Here is a 24,330-nt window from a genome sequence, read left to right as displayed (position 1 = left end):
GTTCTCACATGCAGTACTGCACAAAACAAACCGACGCGGAGAACTGGGTCTAGACACAAGGCAATATGGCGGCGTACACGTCGTTGCGGTTGGTCGGGAGAAAAATGGGTTTAATCTCTAGGAAGAGTATATTTGCAGGGTTAAATCAACATAAGTATACGAATCGTGTTTTATCTATACAGAAGTCGACTACTGGAGGCTTTATTCGGTACCAAAGTGACAATACAAGCGGAAAAAGTTTGAACAACGAAACAGATCGAAGTAAGCTTGAGAATGAATTGAAAAATAGTTCTAAGAGTCAAGAATTGGCACAAACGAAGCTATTGAAAGTGGCAATCATAGGAGAGGCAAACAGCGGAAAGTCTACATTAACAAATTGCCTTATTGGAGAGAAGATTTGCGCGGTAACAGCTGTACCACATACCACACGAAGACAGACTGTTGGAGTTTTCACTGTAGAGGATTCTCAAATAGTCCTCCTAGATACCCCTGGGATAGTAAACCTCCCCGAGGCGAGGCGGTTAAAAATGACTCGGGAGCACATGCGGGCTCCAATCGATGCTATGCATGATGCAGATCTCATTGCTGTGTTAGTTGATGCAGCAGACAGGAGAAGAAATCAGGTTATTCATGAAACGATCTTAACTTCCTTGGAGAATCATGTGGATTTGCCATCGATTCTAATCTTAAACAAGATAGACAACGTTAAAACGAAATCAGTTTTGCTGGATATAGTTTGCACTTTGATGCAGGACCGTGAAAAGGATGACTGGGGGTATAAAAACGTAGGGGGGTGGAGTAAGTTTGAGCATGTTTTCATGATCTCAGCGCAAACTGGAGATGGTGTGGAAGAAATCAAACAGTACTTTGCTGCAAAAAGCAAGCCTAGTGAATGGCTGTTTCCTGCTGATACACGCACAGACCAGAACTTTGAACAAATAATGCAGGAGATCTTTCAAGAGAAGCTGTTGCAGTTGTATGAACATGAAATACCATGGCAGATTAGGCAGGTAGGTATAAAACACTGTAGCTGTGTCACTGACAAGAATGTTTTTAAAATCCAGGTGGTTGAGTTTAATTAATGGTATATATAGGGAGCTGAATTTGGCAACTATGTCTGAGGGGAACATAAGTGGATGCTGAACACTGCTTATAAGGTGCTCAGTCATGAGTTATTTTGAACACAAAGGAAATTCCTTTAAATTGAAGGAAATCTGAAAATAGTAGTTTATTATGGTAGAAAAACACCAAAGATATAATAATAAACTGTAAAGGAACAAGGACAGTGAAGGATGGAAAGGTAACATGGATTACAAATGACGAACTTGAAAAATGTGGGCTTAACATTTCAAGAAGTGTAACTTGTAACTCCTTTAATGCAAAAAAATTGCAATACTGTGAAAAAATTTGATAAATACAGCAAATTATGTGATAGTTAGTCTGCATAGATGTAGGTGGTGGTTTAACCATTTCAAGGGCAAAAACATGAGACACAGAACATGTGACAGGGCTGTAATATAATGAAACACCTTTAATGCAAAAAAAATTGCCTACGAACCACTTATCCGTGACGGAAATGAAACCGACAAACGGACTTCTAACAGACGGACTTAACAATACACGGACCAAAACCCGACCTACTTGACTAACAATAGACGGGTCGAAACCCACCAATGACTGATGACAAACTTTACACGAGTCTTTCAGCCAATACCATCATAGCTATACTGACCAATCACGTTCAACAGACCAGACTTATAACATCATCGACTGATAAACACTATTCACTTGACTCTGAAGATGACTTCCGCTCAGGTTGTCGAAACGTCAGTCACCAACAACAGTTCTTTTCAGAACTACACTCACCCGGACAATCACTCTATACGAACTTCTGATACTCCTGGGCTCAAACCATTTACTATGAAACACCTTTAACTGATTGTAAAGAGAATCAAATTGTAGATTTACTACAAGCACTTAATTCTTATCATTTTCACTCATGGTTAAACAAACCAATCAGAAAGTTAAACATTGTCAATTAGTAAACACATACCTATCATGACTAAAACAACATGATCATCACATAATTTTGAAATTAATTCACCATTTCCTTAGCTTAGTATTTATGGTATTTACTTTAATCATTTTGATGGCCATTCTCTGACAAATAATTTTATTTAAGTATTGTTTTGTTTGAACCGTACAGGTGAATGTATTGTGTGAAGCCAGGGAAGGCCATTGGAGGATACATCACAAGCTGTATTGTCGCAGAAAAAGCCAACGTAGATGTGTACTTGAAAAATTAGACCAGTTGAGAGATCTGGTTTTAGAAGACTTGGAAAAAATTGTGGGGGAGCGTGTAGACTTAACTGTTGATGTTTCTTACAGCGAGAAAGTTGGCTTTGACACTCCTCTTCACAGATACTGATCTAAACTCAAGATGAAATCATCTAAATGTTCCAGTAAATGCAGCCAAAGCTGGCTAGAGAGGTCTTGTTTTACAAAATAGGAACAAAAATTATACAGCTTCATAAACATGTCTAAAGGAAACAACTAGCCACTATATTTTCTCTTGAGTATAGCCAGTGCTCACCCCACCACCCCCTGCTTTGTCATAACTTTGTGTTGTTCCAGAAAATATCCATATGCCTCCCACAGAAGGTTTTTCGGTTAGAATCATCCCAACCCTCCAGAAATTCCAGTTTGGCTTCATAATTTCTTTTAACAATTTTGGTTTTTGAAACCCTCCTCCCTTCAGAATTTCCAATAACCTTCCTTAGGGTGGGTATGGGTATTTTCTGAAAATGCACCATTTGTGTGGGTTTTTTTAATTTGCTCTCACAAGAGAGAGATTAGGGAGCTTAAGAAACCATGACGGCAACACTGAGGACAATGTCAATTAAAAAATGACTTTATATTTTACCTACAAATCTTGTGGTACTCTAGAGTCATTTAACTTGTTTACCACTGTCAAAGCCATCATGAAACTGAATCTAGGACACACTGATTAAGTCAAAATAAAAATTTAAAAATCAGCCGTCGTGGTTCACGTTCTCCAGACAACACAGAACTTGGTCATTTTACGTTGTTGTTTTGCAGAGGACAGCAAAAAAATGTACCAAGAATTATAACACACGTGCACAGCCATTTTTCTGCTCATTAAACCTTTTCTTTAGTGACGTTGCTGTTGCCGTTGAGGTTTTCTTAAGCTCCCTATTTAGAAGGGGGTGGGTGGATTGGGTGGCTAGCCACCCTGTCTTTGGAGAAGCAATAAATAAATAAAATTGAAAAAGATTATGAATATTATGGTAGAGAGAGGTACTGTGACGGTGAAGCATCTTACCTGAAGAAGACAAAAAACTGGATGACTGGCTTGAACTTAAAACTGATTAGAACCACTTGATAATTTCAAAGTCCAATGCACTTTGAGTTTAAAAATTGCATATTAACATAATAGGCAATTTATAGTTTGTTTCAGGACCTTCTTGGACTTTCTAAAAAAAAGGAAAACGAAGAAAAAATGGACCTTCTATCTAGAAAAATCTATGAAACTTTGAATATTTTACCCCATGAGCTCCCACCCTTGATAGAGTGAGGGCATTATAAGGCTCTCACTTTTGTACACCTCTGTGTATATCATGCCAATCGTCCACTACTGGTATGGTTTTGTAATCGTGTACCAGCACTCAAGAACCAATACAAAAGACCCAACAGTATACGACAGCTAAACAAATGCTTGTAATGAAAGACAGTACAGTGGTTATTCCCTCAGTGTACCGATACACCAGGACACAACCACTGGTATCAACAGTATCAACAGGTTGTGCTAACAACCTAAAAACATTTTCAGTTAATTCCAAATGACTCAAATGATCTCTTGTGTATGTAGAAGCAAGGTTTTTCAAAAACTATCTCGAGACCAAGATTTTTTGCTTCCTTCAAGTCTCGTGTGCCTGCTGAGTTGGGGGGTTTGCTCTAAAGCCTCGAAAGCCTGGGTACTAGGGAAACCAGGGAGGCCTGGGACCTAATGCATTTACGCCCAGAGGATGTTTTGCTCGTGATCGAACACGCTGAATGAAAGGGGAGAGAATTTTGCTGATGAAGCTTAAATTAACCCTGATTTTACTTCACAGTTTTCCAGGAACGTACAAACTACACAGCCGTTAACAATAGAATATCAGCTTCATGTTTCAAGCGATTGTAGAGTCCATCTTTGAGCCCGGCGTTAACAGTCAACTCCTGAGAGCAATCAATGTCATATTCCTATGTCTTGTTGTCGTCGTAATATTTCTGTTGACCGCTTATGGCTTCAACATTCATTTGCTAGTACTTTTGATACTTACTACCGGCCTCCTACTATCAATAAACTGGTGAGTATCTTGACTATAGTAAAGACCGGTACTCTTCCTGTTCTTCTGGGTGAACTATGGAAATAGCAATATGTTACCACTGCTGAGAATGCCTGAAAAGCACCGTATTAACAAGTTGTATATAGAAGAGGGCCTCCAAGGAGGGGTAGCATGTTTACTTGAAAATTTCACTTTTTCTCCCCTGTTCCTTTATAATACTTTCCAAACTGTTCCCTAAAACTTTTTCTTGAAGTTGCTTTTAATAGTAGAGATATCCCTTGTTCCCTCAGATTAATCTAAAGAAACTATCCCTTGTCCCTTAAAAATAGATGATTATGTTTCCTTGTTCCTCAAACCCCTGGGAGACCCTCAAAGGTTAGTTTTTGCTCCTATCTGTATGTGGGGTTTCCCATCTTGCCGGAGCAATACCAGTAGGTTGGGATAGGGGAGGCTTGCAACATTACCTCCATTATAGCTGAAGATCTGAAGTTGACAGAGGTTGACAGTTTTTGTTTTCTTGTAGGTTTGTCAGTGAATTATGGAGATCTGCAAGAGATGCAGAAGTGGAGAAAAAAGATGAATAAGCCAGACTTCTAACAAATCCTGGAAGGGTATTTATAAATTTGGTCCATCAATGGTACTTTTATGATGAGAACAAAGAGATGCATACATCGTGACAGTGTCATCATAGCTCCTCTTCACTGAAGTACAAGAGAAAGAGCTAGTAACATTTGATTGATGATTAAACAGAGGAAGACAAACTGCGGAAGACATTAGGTTGACAGACCTGGAAACTTCTCAAGTTCTCAAGCAGTGAACAAATATCCAACACAGCGATGCTAATTTGGGACATTGGCAGCTATAGCTGGTTTAAGGTGAAGAAGCTCAAGAATACAGCTAGCATGAAATCACAAGACTCAATCCCTGGCTAGTAAGTGAAGTTGTGTCCAGTGTTCAATCACTTCCTCCCTGTAATCTCTGGGGGATTTCTCCTATAAATGACCATTGCAACTCACACATACATCAAATATATCACACATGTATCAGTCCAGAAATAGATAATATTTTATTGTTGTAACTAGCCATTTTTGTATTGTCAACCATAGTTAGTGGAGGAGACCACTAACTAGCAAAGCAAAACCCCATCACACAAGGGCTTTTAAATGTAGTATGTAGTATGTATACATTTATTTCTAAAGCAAATGAACTTAAATTAATTACATGTGAGAACGTCTGTCAGTGAAAAGTGGAGGGATAAATAACAAATGTGTATGGTAACTCCTTTACCAAGTTCTACTTACAGATAAGAACAATAGCGAGCAAAAGGGAAAATTTGCAACTTGCGTGACTTGCAAAATCAACGTCATAATAGGTTACAATTTGTTTAATAGTGAGTTTAAATCATTTACGTGTATTTACCTCTGAAGAACTTAGAAAGAAATATATTGATAACATAATAAAATGGACTTCCTGGATATGGTTGTATTTAATTATGTAAATCCATCTGAAGTCGCATTTCTTCAAATAATGAAGTTGGTGACGGTCGTCAGTGAAATAAGCATCCTTTTCTACTCTGTAACTTGTCTCCTTTAACTTTTTGCATCAGCTTCAGCTTTTACAAGGTTTTGGGTGTGCATGACTCTGTAGATATGACTATATATGATGTACTTTAAACATTTGTGTATAGATAAATATAATATTAATATAATCTCCAGTTCATATCTCAGTGTTAAATGGTATAAACTAAATGCAGCAATAAATAATTCTGGCCTGGCTTGTCGGTCACTCTAATGTCACTTTAACACCACTAACAGCCTAGTTTCTGTAACTTAAGTAACTTCCCTAGGGGTGACAGGGGTCATTCCCTCTTTCCCCTTACTTCTCCCTCTACCTAAGACTGCCATTTTGAACATTTTTTCGACCCATTACCCCAGAGAATTATGGACAAAAGTGACGTGAAAGTGCCATTTTGCACAGGGCACCCCCTCCAGTACAAAGTAAGCGTTCCACCTCCCTGAGGAAAACTTTTCTTTGTATAAAAGGGCATTCCTAGGTTACTGTCACTACAGACTCGATGTCCTGTGTTTGTTGTCTTGTTATCCGACTCTCCTCAAACATTTCCATATCTTGTCTTTTCAATGTGCTCCCAGTGGTGGTGCTTAAGTTCATGGGTGATATCCTGTGGCGCTTGCAGCAAATCAGATCGGCCAGGTGCTTCCGAAACTGCGAACTCTGAAGGCTGTAGACAACCGGGTTCACGCTGGAGTTGAACACAATCAGAGCAGAAGCGATAGCATGGTGAATTCCAACAAGAGTTATGGTGCCAGTAAAACCCAGGAAGTAGATTAAAAGCTCAGGAACCCAACATAAGATGTAAATGATGGTCACGAAAACCACCATCTTTGTCACGCGTTTCCGGTGGCGTTTCAAAGCTTTCTGGGTCTCCTCTCTGACGCTATCCTTTTTGAGCCACAGATGGTACACCATTCTGGAGTAGAGCGCTCCCAAGATTCCTATCGGGATGACACCGGCTACCACAGACCACCCAACCGTGTAAGAGTGAGCATAGATTGGCTTGGACCAGCTATGGGCGCAACCTTTAATCGCTGGGATATACGTCGTTGCAATGAAGCCTGGAACTGCCCAAAGTGCTGACAGCGACCAACATAACACAACAAGGATGATGAGTTTGGTTTTAGTGAGTTTCCCCTTTCGGCTGTGAGGGTACAAAACGGCGCCATACCGCTCGATTGCGACGGCCACAAGCGTGAACACAGAGGCAAGCGCGCCGACCCAGCCTACGTTCCCGCCCGTGAACAACTTACAGAGGACGTCTCCCATTTTCCCCTCGGGGTGGTTGAGAGCAGGGGTAACGACGAACGGAATACCAATGAACACAGCGACAACTATGTCAGCGGTTGCTAAGTTTATCAGGAGATAGTTAATGGGAGATCTCATCGGCTTGTTAAGAGCCACTGCTAGTATCACCAACGTATTTCCCACCAGGTTGATAAATATCAGTATCGAAAAGAAGATGGCGAAGGCAGTGTACATTTTGTTTCTTGATGTTTACCTACAAGGCAATAAGAAATATTAATTCTAATTGTAAGGTTTCTGTGATCTTTGAAACAAAAAGTAAATTTGTTTTGTATAACTTTGAAAGTATGAAAAAATATTGTTGCGAACCTCAATTAATTACCAGCACTATATGCTTGAAGAGTGCACAATTTTCTAACCTGTGTCAGTTATTCTTTATCATGAGTGGTTTACCATAGAGCTACAATTAATTGTCCGTCAACACACGAATGGCAATCATTTTGAGCGAGACGTGAGACGTGATGAAAATCATTCACTGGAGCGTACTGTACAATATCACACTTTTGAAAGTTAACCGAAATGCGTAGACAGACGACTGCCCAGCTAACTCAAGGCTAAAAAATATCTTGATACTAACAGACTCAGAGTAACGATGCTTTTTAACGAACGCTTAGTTATCAACATCTGCTACACTTGCGCTCACAATAAAACAAGTGCATTTTGTTTTCCCTTGAAGTTATCAGCTCTGTATCATTTTAGTTTGGAACAATATTGAGACATTGGGCAAACAAGAAACAAGTGATGCCCATAACGAAACTGCCGTTGACTAGATTGTCCCTTAAGTAATTTCTCAGTTTTGAATGGGAATTGTATTCAGCCTTGGCCGGTTGTAATGGTCATTGTACTGACTGCTTCAACTCGTTAAAAGTCGATTATTCATTCTGTCTTCTTTCGCGTGATTGATAACACGGCATACAATTACATTTGAACTTTCTTAAGCTAACAAAAAAGTGGAGACGTGACATCGACTACATGGAAAAAAAGTAACTTCATTCCTTGAAAAATAAGAATATGATAGACACTCAGTTGTTGTTTTTATAACTTGCGAGTTGGTAAATGTTGTACAGATGGAAAGTATAGTTTTTAGAATCAAGAGCAAACACGTATGAGAGGAAAAAAAGAGAGAAAAATATTTTAAAGGCATTTTCCGCCCTTCCGACTCACCACTGATCCTCTTAGCTCCACTGAAGGAGTAGTTATACGAAAAGAACTTAACTTCTACTGGATAACCCACGCATTAGTGCAGTCACTGCATGAACTCAGACCCGGAAAAACAGAGAGCGGAAAACTCTACTGTTTTTATTATTAATGTCATATCCATGGAAATCCGATTGAATTCTGAATGTAAAATGTATTTCCTCCGACACGTATGCTCATCTTGTTAAAACTCCATACCCCTTTCTTCGCATTTTAAACTCGCGCTGTATAGATCACGTTTTTAGAAGTTGGACAAGACACGTTGCCAGTGAATCTCTACAATATTAAGAAGTATTAAAAGTCACTTCAGTTGCCGACACGGTGTGTACCGGTTATTTAAAATTTGTGTCTTGCAAGTGATACACAACAACTGTACATGAAAAACCCTAGGGTGCAAATGACTTGAAACTATGAAATAATGAACACTGTCCATTCTTTATCTCGCGCGAAGTTGCGCGCTCAGAATCGTGTACTCATAATCTTGAGCGAAAAGTTAGGCTTTGCGTGATTACTTATTTATTTAGTTTATTTAAGGTTACCTTTCACAGCAACAGTGATTTGTTCGAAACTTCTCCAACATAAAATTATCGAGTTTCTTCTTTTACCGTATTTCTTCTAGGTCGCTCCATATAACTGACACAAACAGTAGGAGCTCTTTAGGAACTGATTACTGATCGCACGGAAGATACCAAAGAAATATGAGATTGAACTAAGTGAGGGAAATTATGGCTATTTCCTTCGTTATTAAAAAAAGAGAAGAATCCCGCAGATCGGAATTAAGCCTGTGGATAATGATTTATGTCTTTGCTCCTGCTAACAGGTTATACTATTTCACTCAGTAATTCTGAAAAAGACCCGGTAGTGAAACAAATAAACAACTTCCTAATACAAACAGGACTCTAAAAACACCGTGACACTTCGAGGACCGCAAAGCACAATTTTAGAAACTCTGACAGCAACCTGTCAGTTTCTCCATAAATTTATTTCTTTAGAAGTTTCAATTATCATCGACTTTTAATCAGCGTCGTCGTTTTCAATTTTTATTTTACGGGATGTGTTCCAAAAATTAATCTTCACTTTAATTTTCGCCGTCGGGTTTAATTTTTGAAACACGCTGCTTGACTTGTGAGCTTTGATTAAAACTAGAAAGTGTTTTTTCCTTCCTGTTGAGTACATTTTCCGGTTTTCAAGGGCAGTACAAGATATTGCCGACATGGTTCCTTGTAAAAACACACGGTTCGACATAATTAAGACAAAAATTAAACAATTTTCGGTCCAAAAAAAACAATAAAATGCCGGTTTCAAAGGTCCCGAAGCCCTGTTTTTCGTTGCTTGCAGACTTTAAGGAAACAAACAACAACTTGGGCGCCAATGCAATTATATCTTAAGGGCACATTAACAAAGAAGGCAAAATGCGGATTGCAAGGAAAGCGAATTCGAGAGGGATTAATAAAATAGGCGCAAGAATTGCGACAGCGTATATTCTCCGCTTTTAATTATTTTAAGGCAGTCGTAGTCATAGAAAAACTGTACTACCACGCGAAAAGTTATTAATAGCACTATGTACATGAGCTCACAAGGAGCTCGACGTTATAGGTTACAAGCGTTCTATTTGCAATAATGTTGAAGGTGGATAGAATAGTTTTCGAAAGTCTTTTCAACCGTCCATATAAACAGTAGCATACTTATTTATTTATTTTTCTTCCTGTTCGAGCTGTAGCTGGCCACATTTAAAAAAAAATCGCCGTCTTTTTCAGTTTGTAGCAAAGTAGCTGAGTGTTCTTCGCGTGTCTCAAATTCGATACGTGAGCAGTGTCACAAAAACTCAGGTAAATCACTCTTTGTGTCAATAACATAAAAAGTTTCAGTTTCGTTGAATTTGCAGCTTCATAGCTCACTGTGGAACAATATTTGCTGCAGTTAAATTAACGCATCCTTTTGATAAATTTCATTGACGTCAGCACAATTATATTTGAAAAACAACCCTGTCTTTTCCGTTTACAGCAGATTACAATCAAAAAAAGTAGATTAGGGCTAGGTCTGGTCTCTCTCCGATTTTTTTTCGGGGAGAGGCGGCTGTGACGCAGGCTAGGTCTTCTTCTTTGATGTGGAACCGATGTATTTCTCTTGACCAAACTACTTAAAATGATCCATACATTAGCACTACAACGAATGCTGGCATCATTTTGTTAATAGACAGTACAGTTCGGATTCGGTGCATGTTCTCATTTTTAGTAGAAATCATTTTTGCTGAGATTGTTAAAAACGTGGATGTTTGCAATCAGGGCCGTGGCCACAACCCAAGCTCTTGCCTCGGTATAGCTCAGATAGTTGTTATTTTTTTCTTTTTTTAGCAGTTTCTTTGATCTTAGGAATGTATATATTTATTACTATAATAGATACACGTACATTTCTGTAAACGAGCCTTTGCTTTAGGCTCACTAATGTTTCGTGTTTAAATAAAGATTGTATTTATTTTAATGTGTTTTCTTGTATCCTATTGTGTTTTGTTGTGTTGTATTGTATTGCATTGTATTGTATAATTTAGAGGTTTTTTCAACATTTAGAAAAAAAAAAGCCGAACCTATGTATAATACTAGCATCAATAACTTTGAATTAGTTATTTAGGGATCCTTGAAAAAAAAGTCGAAAAAATTGGGCTCGTCAATGTTTCTTAATGACTTTGTGTTTTGTAACAGAAGTTCATGGCTTTGACCTCTCTAATTAATTTGTGAACCAAAATTAAACCTATCGTTCCACGAAGAAACTATGGTCCAAGAAAGCAATTGAAACTGATTTTCATTCTGTCAGCGGCAGAATATTTAGATTCTGAGTGTGAAATCTAAAATTACTCAATAGACACACAGTACGCTCTTTTGTAAAGTCTTCCATTGTACGTAAGGCGTTGTCTATTTACCCCTACCCCCCCCCCCCAAGAGCGCGTTAAACTGCGAGATGATTGACGCATTGTAATCATTTTGTATCGAACAAACACCGATGGAATAAATGATTGTTAAAAAAAAAACAACTATATTTTACTCCATGTTTGGTCAATTCTGTCGCGAAAACGATTTTCTCTGGTGGCCTTTGTTCGGCGTGGTTTGATGGCTGAAATCCCATGGTCGTTAAGCCAATCGGAACTCTGGAAATGCATTATTCAATATTCAAGTTTTAAAAAATTACTGAAAGAACATGATCAGGCGCACGTTTCTCTTGGAAGGGAATTTCTCTTTGATTTTAACTCAAAAATATCTAAAATCTTAGGTTTCTTGACTTCATTTCTTTAGAGAGTCTGCTAAGACAGTTACAGAACTCGCCCTTTTACTCTATGATTGATATACTTAGTTCATTATCAACTTCCAGTTTATAATCAACAAAGTGTTTTACTTTCCAGTCGAACGCAGCAATAGTATCTTTGCAAACTTGTCCTATGAGCGATAATTAAGTCAGCTGCACCTTGTTGACTATACACTCATTAAAAAGAAGAGCTCTTAGTCGAATTGTTTTATTTAAGTGTATATTTCAGAAAGCGCACGAAAACAACTGAAACGGCAATATTTTCCTCCCATCCACCAACAGGACTTAGAATTTCTTTGAAGCGAGCAGCGCTAACATTCAAAGAATTTTCTCAATTTTCCTTGAAATCTTTTGGTGGAATATTCTGGGGTTTTTTGATTTATGTTAATTGGTCGCGTCGTCGTATATTTTGTTAACCCCGATATGGCGGACTGTCGTCTGACTGTCTCAATACTCTTTCTCAAAAGCTTTTCTTTTCACTGAAATAAAAAAGATCGAGCTTTTATCAAGCTCATTCTTAACTTCGCAACATATTGCGCTCTATTTCTTGAAATTCAAAACAAGTTTTAAACAAATTAACAAAAAAAAAATTAACCGCGACGAAATCGCTTAATAGAAGGTAGCGTCTTTTTAGCAGGTGCTGACACTAAAGAGTTTTAGGCTAGTTTTCCATTCGTGCGATTTTCACTGTTTTCTTCCCAAAATCTTAATTAAAATTGAAGCTCTCTGTTTCAATATTTTTTTATTCTGAGGTACCTGAATCCAATTTAACATCTAAAACGTCGGACAGTGATTAAACTATAAAACGGTGTTAATACTTCCAGTGATGAAAGAAAATCTCTCTGGCGTCTTCCGCGAAAAAAAATCCTGTCTAATTCTGTTCTTAATGCGAAACGCGATAAAAAGTCTTAAGAAAGCGTGCCGTAATCGCTGACTCACAAAACTTCCTTTTATAGTCTGAAGAAGGACATGAACTGGCACAGTTTTCATCTAGCAATAACCATGATTGTAGGCGGAAAAAACGTGTATTAAAAATTTCTCAAACCTGTGCAACATTTCTAGAAGTACCTTGAACAGTTTCACCAACTCGCCATATTGTTTTCGATTGAATAAAAATGTTATTTATGGATGACGCTTTTTGAGCTCTGATTTTCTAAAATTCACCAACCAAACAATGCAAAGTTAGCACGCATGCGTTAGACGCACCTTGATCGTGTAACAGCACAATGAAGCGCAGCCTATCATAGCTGGCACATTTTCGTCGAACAAATTTACTCTGACGTTGAGAAATTGAAAATGTCGATCGTTAATTTGCTCCTGTTTGTGTTTTCGTGCAGCACAGAATTTCAAGAGATTTCCACCTGCGTTTGTCGTCGATCATTTGTAATTTATTCCTTTTGTTTAACACTCTTCTAACTAGCGCCTTTTCAATTCCTCCACTCAATCTTTAATAACCTCAGACACAACTAATACTGAACTCTCAACACGCTATTTCGATTTAATTTTAAAGAGCACGCTATCCAGTTTCTGCTCAATACAACCTTTTTTGTCTATAGCCTCATTTAGGACCATTTAGCACAGATTATGTTTCATGTTTCACGGTAACAAATTTCCCTCTATGATATTTGTTAGCAAGAGTTTTACCGTCTGGATTAGCAGCAAAGAAAATGACCCCGGAAATTACTGAAAAAGCACGGTAAAAGCACATTTTCTTTGCGGCTGTCTTTCTGATCCGACAGACGAAACAATTTAGAGGCTGCGACCTCGAGAAACGTCAACACGACTTTGATGCAGTTTTAGGAGAAGAGAAGACATTTTTGACTACAAATACAGCACGAGCAAATGAATTTTACTGACACTAACATCCGCAGCTCAATTCACCAAAAAGCGACCCATCTAAGTGCAGTTTCAAGCACCAAAAAATGACAAGAGAAGTCAGGCGGCTAATAAAGGCAACAATGAAACTACGTTAGTTTTGTTTCTGTCAGTCTGTTCCATTAATAAACTAAAAGTCTTTAAAAACACTTCCTTCAAACTTACTTACTCGCGATTTGAGTGAATCCATTATCTAGAAGTTTGAAATTTCAGAAAGCAGTTTCCTGCCTTTTGTCATTAAATTATTGCCTTAAAACAAAGTGAAAAAATATAATTAAAGCGTAAACTTGCTGTACATAAATTTTACTATATTTCATCCTTAGTATTTCTCTTACATATATCCAAAGAAGATGAGCTGACGCAATTCTTAATTCTGTTCGGCTGTGTTGTTGCCTAGAAACTCCTAGTGCGCGAAACATACTTAAATTTACTGAAAGCTTTGTCTTTTACGAAATATAAGCTTAATGGTTATTACATATAAATAAGCCTTGTCTCAGTCAACGGTATCGTTGGATACAAGAATGTGATGGTGGCAAGCCACTTGATGGTAGAAATAAAGCCTGGAAAATTAAAGAAAATTACGTAATGGCTCAGATGATATATTATGGAGTACAGTCGCTTGTCCAATGAAAGCGCGTGAGCCAAGAGCCCAACAAAACCAAATTGCAAGGAAAAACTCTTTCAAAAACGTTGAAAAAAAAAATATGTTGGTAAGTAGGCTCAATTACCAGCCGCTGTTCGGGAAAAGAGCCCGCGCTCCTCCCTCTTCTCGGGGAGGAACGTAGACCGGACTCGAGAAAGCGGCGGAAATCGAACTTATTCCTAAGCTGAAAACGAAGAAACACCTTATGGAAGAATTAATATAGTTAAAACTTTGGACTTTGTCAAGAGTGTATTAATCAGCTTCCAGGACCCGATCATAAAAGGCCCGGTGTAAACTGACTCCTATGTCGGATAGTTGTACGGATACAAGATTTCCAAGCGCTGCAAGATTTAAATGACATCATCATTGGCCCAAAGGAACAACGATAGAAAAGAAAGCAGGACTGTTGAAACTGGAAACTCTAGTTTTCACAGTGGTTATAAAACACTGGACCGTCTACTAAAACGAGCGTTGTAGCAGATATGAAAATTTGTGATGCTATTATTACTAAGCGTGATAAATATTGACATATCTAAAACTTGACGGCTGAACATGAGCCATTTGAAATGCTCTGAATCTACCTGCAAAGTAACCTAAGAAATGAAACTTTGTGTACTATAGCTCCCTGAAGGACAAACTAAATTCAAAGCAAACATAATGTCGGACAAAGCTTTGTAAATGGAGGCCCCTTAGAAGTGTTGGGGAACAAGGACTTAACATGATCATTTGTTTCCACAGAACAAATTTTTGGATTCATCTGGGAGAACAAGGGATATCTCTACTATTACCGGGATGTTCAGCGAAAAATGAAACTGCCAAATTTTAATGGATTAAGGAAACTTGCATTTCCCTCGGAGGTCTTCCTAAATGCTATCACTGACTGAAAACACGAAGCAGAAATCTTCAACCTGTCCACTGGACTGGTAAAGCTGTGTCGGGATGAGTAACGATTTCTAAATCACGAATCAGCTTCCACTACTGAAACGTCTTAAAAAACACAGGCAAAGCTTAGTGTAGCTGCTATCAGATAGACAGATAGCTCCGTTTTGCCTGAAGAACGTGAAGCATAGATTTCTTTAAGATGTTGCAACCTTTAAGCAAATATTTCAGTTTATATCTTACTGAAAAAACATGACACCATTTGATTAGCGCACCGTTCTTTAAGCGTGCAGCATCTCCTTACCGTATGAAACTGAAATGAGCCGTCTGTAATCTTACAACTGTTCTTTGATTTTGAAACTTATTTATCCAAGAGCAAAGTTTTTGTCTGTACCTAGTCAAGTGATTAAGTCATTATCCGGTATGTACAAGTCGTGTATTTTTGCCAGCCTTTCGGTTTCGGCCAGTGTAATGCAAATAACGAGTCACGAGAGAAAAATGGTTCACTTTAAATTGTGTTAACTGTAATAAAGACTTCACCTTTTTTGTTTTACCTTTGGCATAGTGGCAGAACAAAGGCTAACGACAAATTCCTTAACTTGCCTCGTACTTTATTTGTCAGCTGGGCTACGTGAAATTCGATAGTAATTACTCAAGCATATTTTAAGTTGTTTATAAAATGCTGTGTTCCGCTGCGAAAATGCTGTCGTCATTTACAGCTAACTGAGTAAATTTTTATCGATCTAGAGAAAAAGAGGGCATCTGTAATTTCCCAAGGATTAGTCTTTTATCTTTCAGCGTCAAGAGATGTTATCTCTGAAGTCAGTTTAATCATGTTTTAGTCCTCATTTACATATCGTTGTCTCAGTTCCATCTGCTAATGGAAAAACTTTCAGTCAACCAAAACTACTAAAATATTTGATTGTCATGTCACTAACCTTATGGGCTGGCTATCGAGTTTCCTATCGAAGAACGTCGATACAAGTCAATTCCTACGTTACCTCGCATACAAGCTGCTCTGGTACTCCAGAATTCTGGTAATTTCGTCTCGCAGAAAAAAAGTCACGCAGTGAAGCTAGTAGGCAGAAAGAAAATTATTTGTCTTCCTAGTGATAAATTAGCTTTAAGGGCACGACTCAGTTCATTCCACTCGACCACAAGAGACAATATCAAGGACGGCCTTTACTGAGGTCACGCACCAAGACTGTCCCTCGATACTGGTCCACCAAGAGAAGCCACTACCTGTCACGTGGTCATTTCTGTCCAATATAAGGTCGTAACCGTAATTATTACAGTTAAGGGCGCGTAATCTTAGTGTTACAGCGAATATTTCTTGAGTTAAAGCAGTGACGGTTTTCCGAATACTTTTGAAACCCACGAGAACGGCTTTTAAGCAACGAAATACGCCAAACATAACTGTTTTGACTGTGCGACTTCAGGGAAATATGTTTAGACAAAATTGAGAAGTTTGTATCTTGATTTTAAGTAATTTCTATTTTCGTGATGGATTGAATAACTTACCTTTGCGGTTTCTTTTAGTTTGGAGTGCACAATGCCGTAAATATATATTGCAGCTCAATAAAAGTGTTATTTCTGCGAGGAAAACACTGAATTAAAACAGATCCAACAACTCGGAGGCTGCTTAAGATTTAGTTCTTAGCCACCGTAGAAATGATTTCTGAATAGTTTAAAAGAACTTTGAAGGCGGCTTGTTTGTATCTTTTCGCTGATAAAGGCCACCTCTGTTTCACCTGTGAACAAACAGAAGGCTAGATAAAGTATCTCTTAAATATCTGAGCCAACTGATTACGTAATGTTTCCTGGTGATTCAATTGTTTAATTAGCTTATTTTTCTATTTCGAGTAAAACTAAGAATGAAGTAATTGCCAAATTTACATAGAACCATGAAAAGCAAGTACGGTTTTATAGCTCGGAAAAGACAAACAAATTGAAAAGGCAATATGCTTTATAGCTAGGTTTCTTAAAGGAAAGAAATTGCACAATGAAGATCACTAAACAAAGATCTTGCGGAAAGTAATTAAATATTAAGCTGATAAAAGTTAAAGACACGAAATGTAATAAACGGTATGGTTTCTGTATCGTAATTTTACATGTAAACCCGAGTTTTGACCACACCATCTTCAATACAGCTATATACCTCACAACTTCTGTAGCTCCGAAAAAAAAACGTGAATTTCTTTACATCTAAATTAAACAAATTTGCAACACAGGCGTTCGAGCAATTTCCATTGGGACCAAAGCATGGCCGGCTTCTTTAAGCACTTAGAACGAGAATTTAGTTTTCATATCGGGGTTGGCTGTATCACAAAATGTGCTCTTATTAAATCACTTTCGTAATTAAGAAAATTATAAGACAAAGTATATTTTTCTTGAAAAAAAATTTAAAAAAATTCATATACCGTTTGGAACATCACAACTGCACCGTGATGAAGTTAGCTCGGAAAAGACAAGCAAAATTAAAAGCCAATATGTTTCGTTGTTAAGTTTTACCAAAATATGGAGCCGGAAATTTTGTAGGATGATACTTAGAAACACTTGCAACATCTGAGAGTGGCATTCTCAAACAATGACACTTACATTGCCGAGAATATTTAGAATATTTAGTGATGTAAAATTCTGAGTCAATAGAAAATAACAGAGCCCGCTTTTCAGCATGATTTTTTTTGTGTGAGAGTTTTAGAGTACAGTGGCGCCGATGTGATTATTGACATCTGCAGATAAATGCTTATCGTGAGGGCAAACTGTAACTTTGTAAAACGATAGCTGAATCACAATATGGGGCTCGGAAAACTCGTCTTGGACGCACATGTTCTTTTCTGAAATCGTAACTCAAAATTAAAGGCCCGGGGTATCATCATGTCTAACATTTGAATTAATGACTTCGAAAACTCAAAATCTTTAAGACGGGCATATATTCATTCATGGAAACCACTCAAGGAGCTCAGTCACGGAATTTTCAGACATTTTGGCCACGTAAAAAATTGCCTTTAAGTTGAAGGAAACCTGAAAATATATAATAGTTTATTTTTATTCTTTTCTTTTAATCCTTAAAGAAATCACACAAAAATAGAAAAATGTCTCCTTCTATTCACCACAAATACAAATATTTTCACTCTACTGTATAGACAGCTGAAGACAGACGGCAAAAGTTTCATTTTTGCCGTTTGCCGTTTGACGTAACGTCATGCTTAATCTCTCTAATAACAAACAATTAAGGAACAAGGATGGTGAAGGATGGAGAAGATTAACACGGATTACAAACTAAGAGCTTGAAAAATTTAGGCTAAACTTTTCAAGATGCGCAAACCTCCTTTAATGTAATAATCTTAAGTTTTTGCCTTAAAAATTACAGTGCACAGAAGCTAAACAATATATAATCAAGATGGATTACGCATGCGTAATATTGTGATGTCAAATCTGACAGACTTCTCAAATTCTGTCATCTTGTTTCAGAAAAACCCAGTTAACCTGAACTTCTTTAAAGCCTCTATTTTGATTCGTTCTTGTTAATCTGCACCTCTTTTGTTCTTAGGGCTAGGGGCATTGCTTAAGTTGCTTACCTATCGTCTCGTTTGGTCACTTTTATAAAGTACCTTGTAAACGTACGGTGCAGGTCTCCCCGAAAAATCGATAATGCTGAACTACTGCAATTTGCTCTCCCTTCTAGAATTCACTGGATATCTTTCGGTGTATTTGGTGTATGAGCGACGGTGTTTGGTCGTATAAATTTCAACACTACGAAAACCAAAAACATGAAAATAAAAGATGCAGCGACAAACTCACCCCGATGGTTTCTCTTTAGCTCTCCTTCAAACTTGCAAAATAAAATGCTCAAAATGAATGTTCTTCCTTTCCAGTCATGTAACGATTACGTCAAAAAGTAACGTTTGGTTACAAAACAGATTTATGGACTTAAAAATGATAAGCCTTATCCAGTTTTTGACTTTCCTTCGAGAACTGAAACATCAATTGACAGCGCTTCTGTTGCACGACTAGGAGAGGAAAGCAGAAATGTTCTCAAGGTGTATTTCAAAGGTTCTCAAAAGTCAAGGTCACTGAGTATTGAATCCAAAATGAAGTTGTGTTTCGTAAATTCGCTACATTTTTTAGTCAGACGGACGCTATCCATACTCTAATAGGTCGAGTAGACCAAGTAGTATCAAGTCGTTTATAGTCTATTATCATAGTTTGACGATAAAAGTAGTCTGTAAACCTTTATTTGGAAATATTAAAATAAAGATTTAACTGACTACATTTGACGGAATTGAATAAACACTGGACATTGAGCAATACTGAGTGTTTTTAGTTTTCTTATGAGATGTGTAGTTTGTAATTAAAACACTTAATCAAATTCGGTGCCGGTAGGCCCGATACAAAAAATTGTATGGAAACCTATGCTGACAAAGAAATAGCTCAGACTGAAGTTAACTTGTTCACAATAAAAACGATCAAAAACTGATTTGGAATTTATTACAAAAGTAACGTAATGCCGTATATTTTTATTGAAACAAACCCAATATTACTCGACTGTGGAATGTTGCAAAAGCGGTTTGGTTTGCAGTTCTAACCTTGACCCTAACAGATGGCGGATTCATTCCAATACAGTAAATAGTGTATCGTATATAATCGGTTATGTCCCAGAAACATCCCTTAAAAAATACATCATACAAATGTTCTAGATGTTGCTCAGTTTTCACTGAGTAACATATTCAGTCCGCTGCTGGAGTTTTTGACGGTTAACAAATCTTATAACACTATTGCCGGTCTTTCTATTTACATCTTGTCGACATGTTGCGCACGCCGACACACTTCGGCTGTTTCCTCTTGTTTTTAAAATGTTAAGGGCGTCTGTATAACTTACAGACTGTCCGATACAACAGGCATCCCGTAACTGCGCCTTTCAACAACATGCGGAATCTAAAATTCAAAGCGCAACCGACAAATGCGTTTTTCGTTACCGTCAGTCAAATGTTCGGCGGCTCCTCCCAGCTTTCGACTATGTTGTCTGCAGAACTGTGCCCAACGATTTGATTTGATTACCGCGCGCTCAGCAGTAGTTCGAAGCTGGGAGAAGTCGCCGAACATTTGATTGACGGTAGCGAAAAACGCATTTGTCGGTTGAGCTTTGAATTTTAGAGTCCGCATATTATTGAAACTGAGGCGCAGTAAAGCGAAAACAGACTTTAGAACCGGCGGCAAAGTCCGATTCCAAAAATTTTTATTATTGGACCTTGCCGTCGCACATAACAATACCAAGATCAGTATAAATGACCGTTTACGATGTGCTCAGTTATCGATACTGCTGAAGCCCGCTGTTTCGAACTCTCAGGGGAAACGAAAAATAGTTCGAAATAATCGATAGTAAATGACTGAAGGGCGAATTCAACTATCCAAGGGAAATGGTTTACAGTTCAAAATAACTGGGAATTCGAAATAACCGAGTTCAAATTAGTGAGATCCTATTGCATCTCATAGTTAAAACAACATAAACACTTTGGCGCTGTACGTGCACTTTACACCATCCTGTGATAATTATTACCCATCCGTTACCAAGCAACGCCATGTACAAATTTAGAACATAAAGAGGCGGTATATAATATTGTATTTGAACTACCAGTCAGTTTTGAGTTTAAACACATGGACTAAAACATCCATTATAGATGTTTAATTCAATTCTTAAGACCTTGCTGTCCTTGGCATTGTCATCAAGCTCTGCCTTCTCATCAAGGTATAAATATTGAAATAGGTATGGAGTATCAGATCTGCCAATCAATTTGTTTTGAACTTTCTTCCAAAAAGATTGTCACGTATATGAAATTTGCAGGTGATTTCCTACCCGGTCAAACATTTGTACGAAATGACAAAAACAGTCTTCTCTCAAGAGGGGGGCTTCAGTTCGAGATGACGTGGCACAGAGGAACAAAATTTCATCAACGGAAAAATTACGAAAAATTCACAGAGGATATTGACTAGGTTGAGAAAACTGAAAAGAGTAAACCAGTATTGAAATTTTCGTTCATGGCTTCTTTTTAGGAATTGGAAAAAGTCAAATGTGTTTTCTGCCTGTGCGGTTAATAAACACGTGTATGTTGACTTAATTCACATTTATTGCCGGCTTGGTTAGGTCATATCTCAGTTATCAATCGCGCAGGGTCCACAGTACTCGTCAAATACATGTAAAATGGATTAATCTTTTCCTGAAAAGTGGCTTTATTTACTATGTTAGATCTACTAGGTTTATTCGAATTAACGATGCTTGGCCGAAAACACAACACGTTTTACAGATGATGGTTTTGGCCAGTTTTCAGTGACGACACTACCTTCTACTAAACTAACAATTACCATATTGTGAACCAATATTAAAATTGTGTTTTAATCTTTCGCACTATCCATTGAGCTTGGGAAAAAGAATGAGAGAAATGTTCAGTATACCCGCAGTACTTGTTCAGCATACCCACAATGTCGGGCTAGAAAAACCAATTACCAATGCAAGTTCAAGATTTTCACAACTCCGAATCCGCGATGTTCGCTGAAGCAAAATTTAAAGTAAGGAAAAAAACGTTACTCTCCTTTTATGTCTCAGGTGTCAAGATATCTTGTTACATGTATTAATAGGATCTCGGCTATTTCATTTTTGACTTGTGCACGTAGGAAAACTTTGTACAGATGTGCCTAATCAAGCGCCGTACGGAATAGCATGTCCACTTAGCTGCAGTTTTGTTCAAAACACCACAAAAAAGTGTTCTCCCGAAATTTTTGTACCGTAAATCCTCGAAAGTAATTTCTTTAAGAAATTTTAATATCGTAGCATTGAGCAGCATTGTAAAACTCAAATTATTTCGGAGGTAAGCTTTACATTTTCAAAGTTTTTCCCAGCATATTGTAATCCATTTTATGCTCGCCATCTTTAGTCATTGTGACTAGTAACAAAAATTCTTGTGATCTGTCCGAGATAATTCTGCAAGATCATAACCATTATTTTCGGATTTCGGATTTGTTTAGAGGCTAGAGTAGTACTTTGGACTCTAAATCATGCTTATGTGCTTAACATAGTCAAAACTCGGAAAAAGTCTATTTTGAGAGAAGAAAATTTTTCCTTACCTACAAAGTACTGAGGGTGATTCAGACACTCAGTAAAGAAAGTGAGATGTTCACCAAAACTGTTTTTCCAGCGACTGGTTAATAAACCAATAAGGTCGGCTAATCATATTAACATCTAATTTCTTTTTTTTTTTTGAAATATAAATACATTGGCAGGCAGCTGACAATCACTTGATCAACTGGGGAAATTATCTAGAGTTTTCCGTCATATTCTACAAGCTAACTTTTAAAAAAGTGTACCTCATTTCCGTAAGTCAAGTTCAAATTGTAACACGTCCAACATCACCCCCTATATTTCCTAGTTCCTGTTGCCTTTTAGGTTTTGCGTTTTTTTCCAGAGCAAAGATGGAAATTATACGTGTTTTTATTGGGCTTTTGACAAGACAAAAGATACCCTCAGCTGTTGCCAGTCGCAATTAGTTATGTAATAAGCTGATTGAATCAAGCGCTCACTTTTCGGTATCCGTTTCATTATAAGCTCTGTAATTCCTTGCCGTTGTTTTTTCAAATTGCCTTTTTTTATACAGTTGCTTGCTAACAACTCTGTGTTGCTCAAAGCCGCGCGCTTCAGTTTTACACACGTTTTAGTTGAGACTTAAAAATGTACCAAAAAACGTATGTATCATTTTGAAAATCACGTGCGAAAGAGATTTTTGCTGTTGTTACATAAAACAAAGATTGAACAAACCCGTGGTACTCTAAAGGTACACAGGATAATGCTTGTAAAGCAAGATTTCTAGATGAGTCTTATTTCCCACGAACACCGAAACTATAGGGGGATTCATGCTGACGTCATTGTTTACATTTTTGCTCATTTGCCTACAGCTTTGCGTACAGAAGGAAACATGTTAGATATGAATTGACTTCAGGCAGCTAAAGAGCTAGTGAAACTTAGTACATGGTGAAATATGTAGCTCTTTGGGTCTAATATTCAAGGAGATATTGTCTTTCAAAAACTGCAAAATTTCTGGGTGGCAAAAGCGCTAATGAGCTAATACATTCTTTGTAAAATTTTGAGTTTTTAAGCCCGTGTTGCACAAAAAGTATTCACTACATCAGGCTCATATTCATTGGCAGAGTTAACCGTACTATGACCTTTCAATATTCAGAACTGTTTTATTTGCAGCTCCGTCAGAAACTGAACTGCTTATGCTAATGAGGCAAATATTGTAAACAAGGATTCCCCTATTTAAAGATAGACCGTCGATTTTCTTGTTTTATTGGAAGGCAGCATCACCTTGTTGTTATCTGGGTTGATGAAATACGTAATATTTAAAAAAGAACATTCCATGCTCAATCGAAAATTTAAGCCTCATTTTATGAGCGTTCCGAACATTATCGAATCAACATGGAATACGTGATGCAAATATTTGTCGAATTTTGTTGTGAGAGATTTTCAACGTGAGGAAACGCTTTCGTCAAAACACTTTCGATCTGTGACATCTGTTTAAGCATAGTCAATAGAGGTTTAAGTTTCAGATTGGAATTTTAACCTGGAAATCAATCCAAGACGGCAGTTGAGACATAAGAAGACTCTAGTACTCATTTTCAAGGCTAGCTGTCATCTGGATATTGTTTTAACAGTAGCTCAATAAATGTTTCTGGCGTTTTACTGAAGGACATCCCAAAAAATAATAATAACGACACCTATACCCACGGGAATTATTTTTATCGATGGTCATTGGCAAGTTATCTAACATGTAAAAGAAAATCATTTACCGTATAGCTACTCACTGATCTGTCCCCTCTGTGTGAGATTGAAGCAAACACTGAAAATAAAGCTAATTATCACATGACATTAGACGTGCACGTTGCCTGAAGGGAAATACGCAGTCCGACATGCTGACGTAAACAGGTCTTCAAGGTTGTCATGGGATTGGGCATGAGCTGGTGGAGAGATGACAATTAGTTTCCTAGACCTGTTATTTAATGTGTGTTATTCGACACGTTTTTGCGTATTTACCGGCACAAATTTGACAGTTCTTCACAACACATCAAACTGCCAAAACTAATAATATGTACTTATTGACCTGAATGGGTTGGGGAATCACGTCTGGGCCGACTAACTTCTGTAAATATGTACTTTGCCGC

General features: G+C 37.7%; 2 protein-coding genes across 2 annotated transcripts; one reads left to right on the top strand and one right to left on the bottom strand.

Moving 5' to 3' along the window:
- The first annotated feature begins 7 nt into the window (after positions 1 to 7).
- On the top strand, positions 8 to 6,151 carry LOC145490647 (GTPase Era, mitochondrial-like). Its single transcript, XM_081469727.1, has 3 exons — positions 8 to 1,010; positions 2,207 to 4,370; positions 4,873 to 6,151. Exons 1-2 carry the CDS (start codon positions 66 to 68, stop codon positions 2,426 to 2,428), a joined length of 1,167 nt encoding a protein of 388 aa, XP_081325853.1. The 5' UTR covers positions 8 to 65; the 3' UTR covers positions 2,429 to 4,370; positions 4,873 to 6,151.
- Positions 6,152 to 6,246: 95 nt separating this feature from the next.
- LOC145490650 (QRFP-like peptide receptor) lies at positions 6,247 to 16,787 on the bottom strand. Its single transcript, XM_081469731.1, has 2 exons — positions 16,056 to 16,787; positions 6,247 to 7,422 (listed from the first exon to the last, which is right to left on the bottom strand). The coding sequence occupies exon 2, from the start codon at positions 7,401 to 7,403 to the stop codon at positions 6,399 to 6,401; it is 1,005 nt and encodes a 334-aa protein (XP_081325857.1). The 5' UTR covers positions 7,404 to 7,422; positions 16,056 to 16,787; the 3' UTR covers positions 6,247 to 6,398.
- Positions 16,788 to 24,330: the final 7,543 nt, after the last annotated feature.

This window comes from Orbicella franksi, chromosome 6 (genome assembly GCF_964199315.1).
Source record: "Orbicella franksi chromosome 6, jaOrbFran1.1, whole genome shotgun sequence".
In the NCBI taxonomy this organism is placed as follows: domain Eukaryota; kingdom Metazoa; phylum Cnidaria; class Anthozoa; order Scleractinia; family Merulinidae; genus Orbicella; species Orbicella franksi.
The sequence above is the reverse complement of the archived record's forward strand: the minus strand, read 5'-3'. Positions and strand labels throughout refer to the sequence as shown.

Bases quoted from the DNA above. Each gene is read 5' to 3' on its own strand.
- LOC145490650 (XM_081469731.1), bottom strand. From the start codon at position 7,403: ATGTACACTGCCTTCGCCATCTTCTTTTCGATACTGATATTTATCAAC.
- LOC145490647 (XM_081469727.1), top strand. From the start codon at position 66: ATGGCGGCGTACACGTCGTTGCGGTTGGTCGGGAGAAAAATGGGTTTA. The intron at 1,011-2,206 runs GTAGGTATAAAA...TGAACCGTACAG, and splicing joins TACCATGGCAGATTAGGCAG to GTGAATGTATTGTGTGAAGC.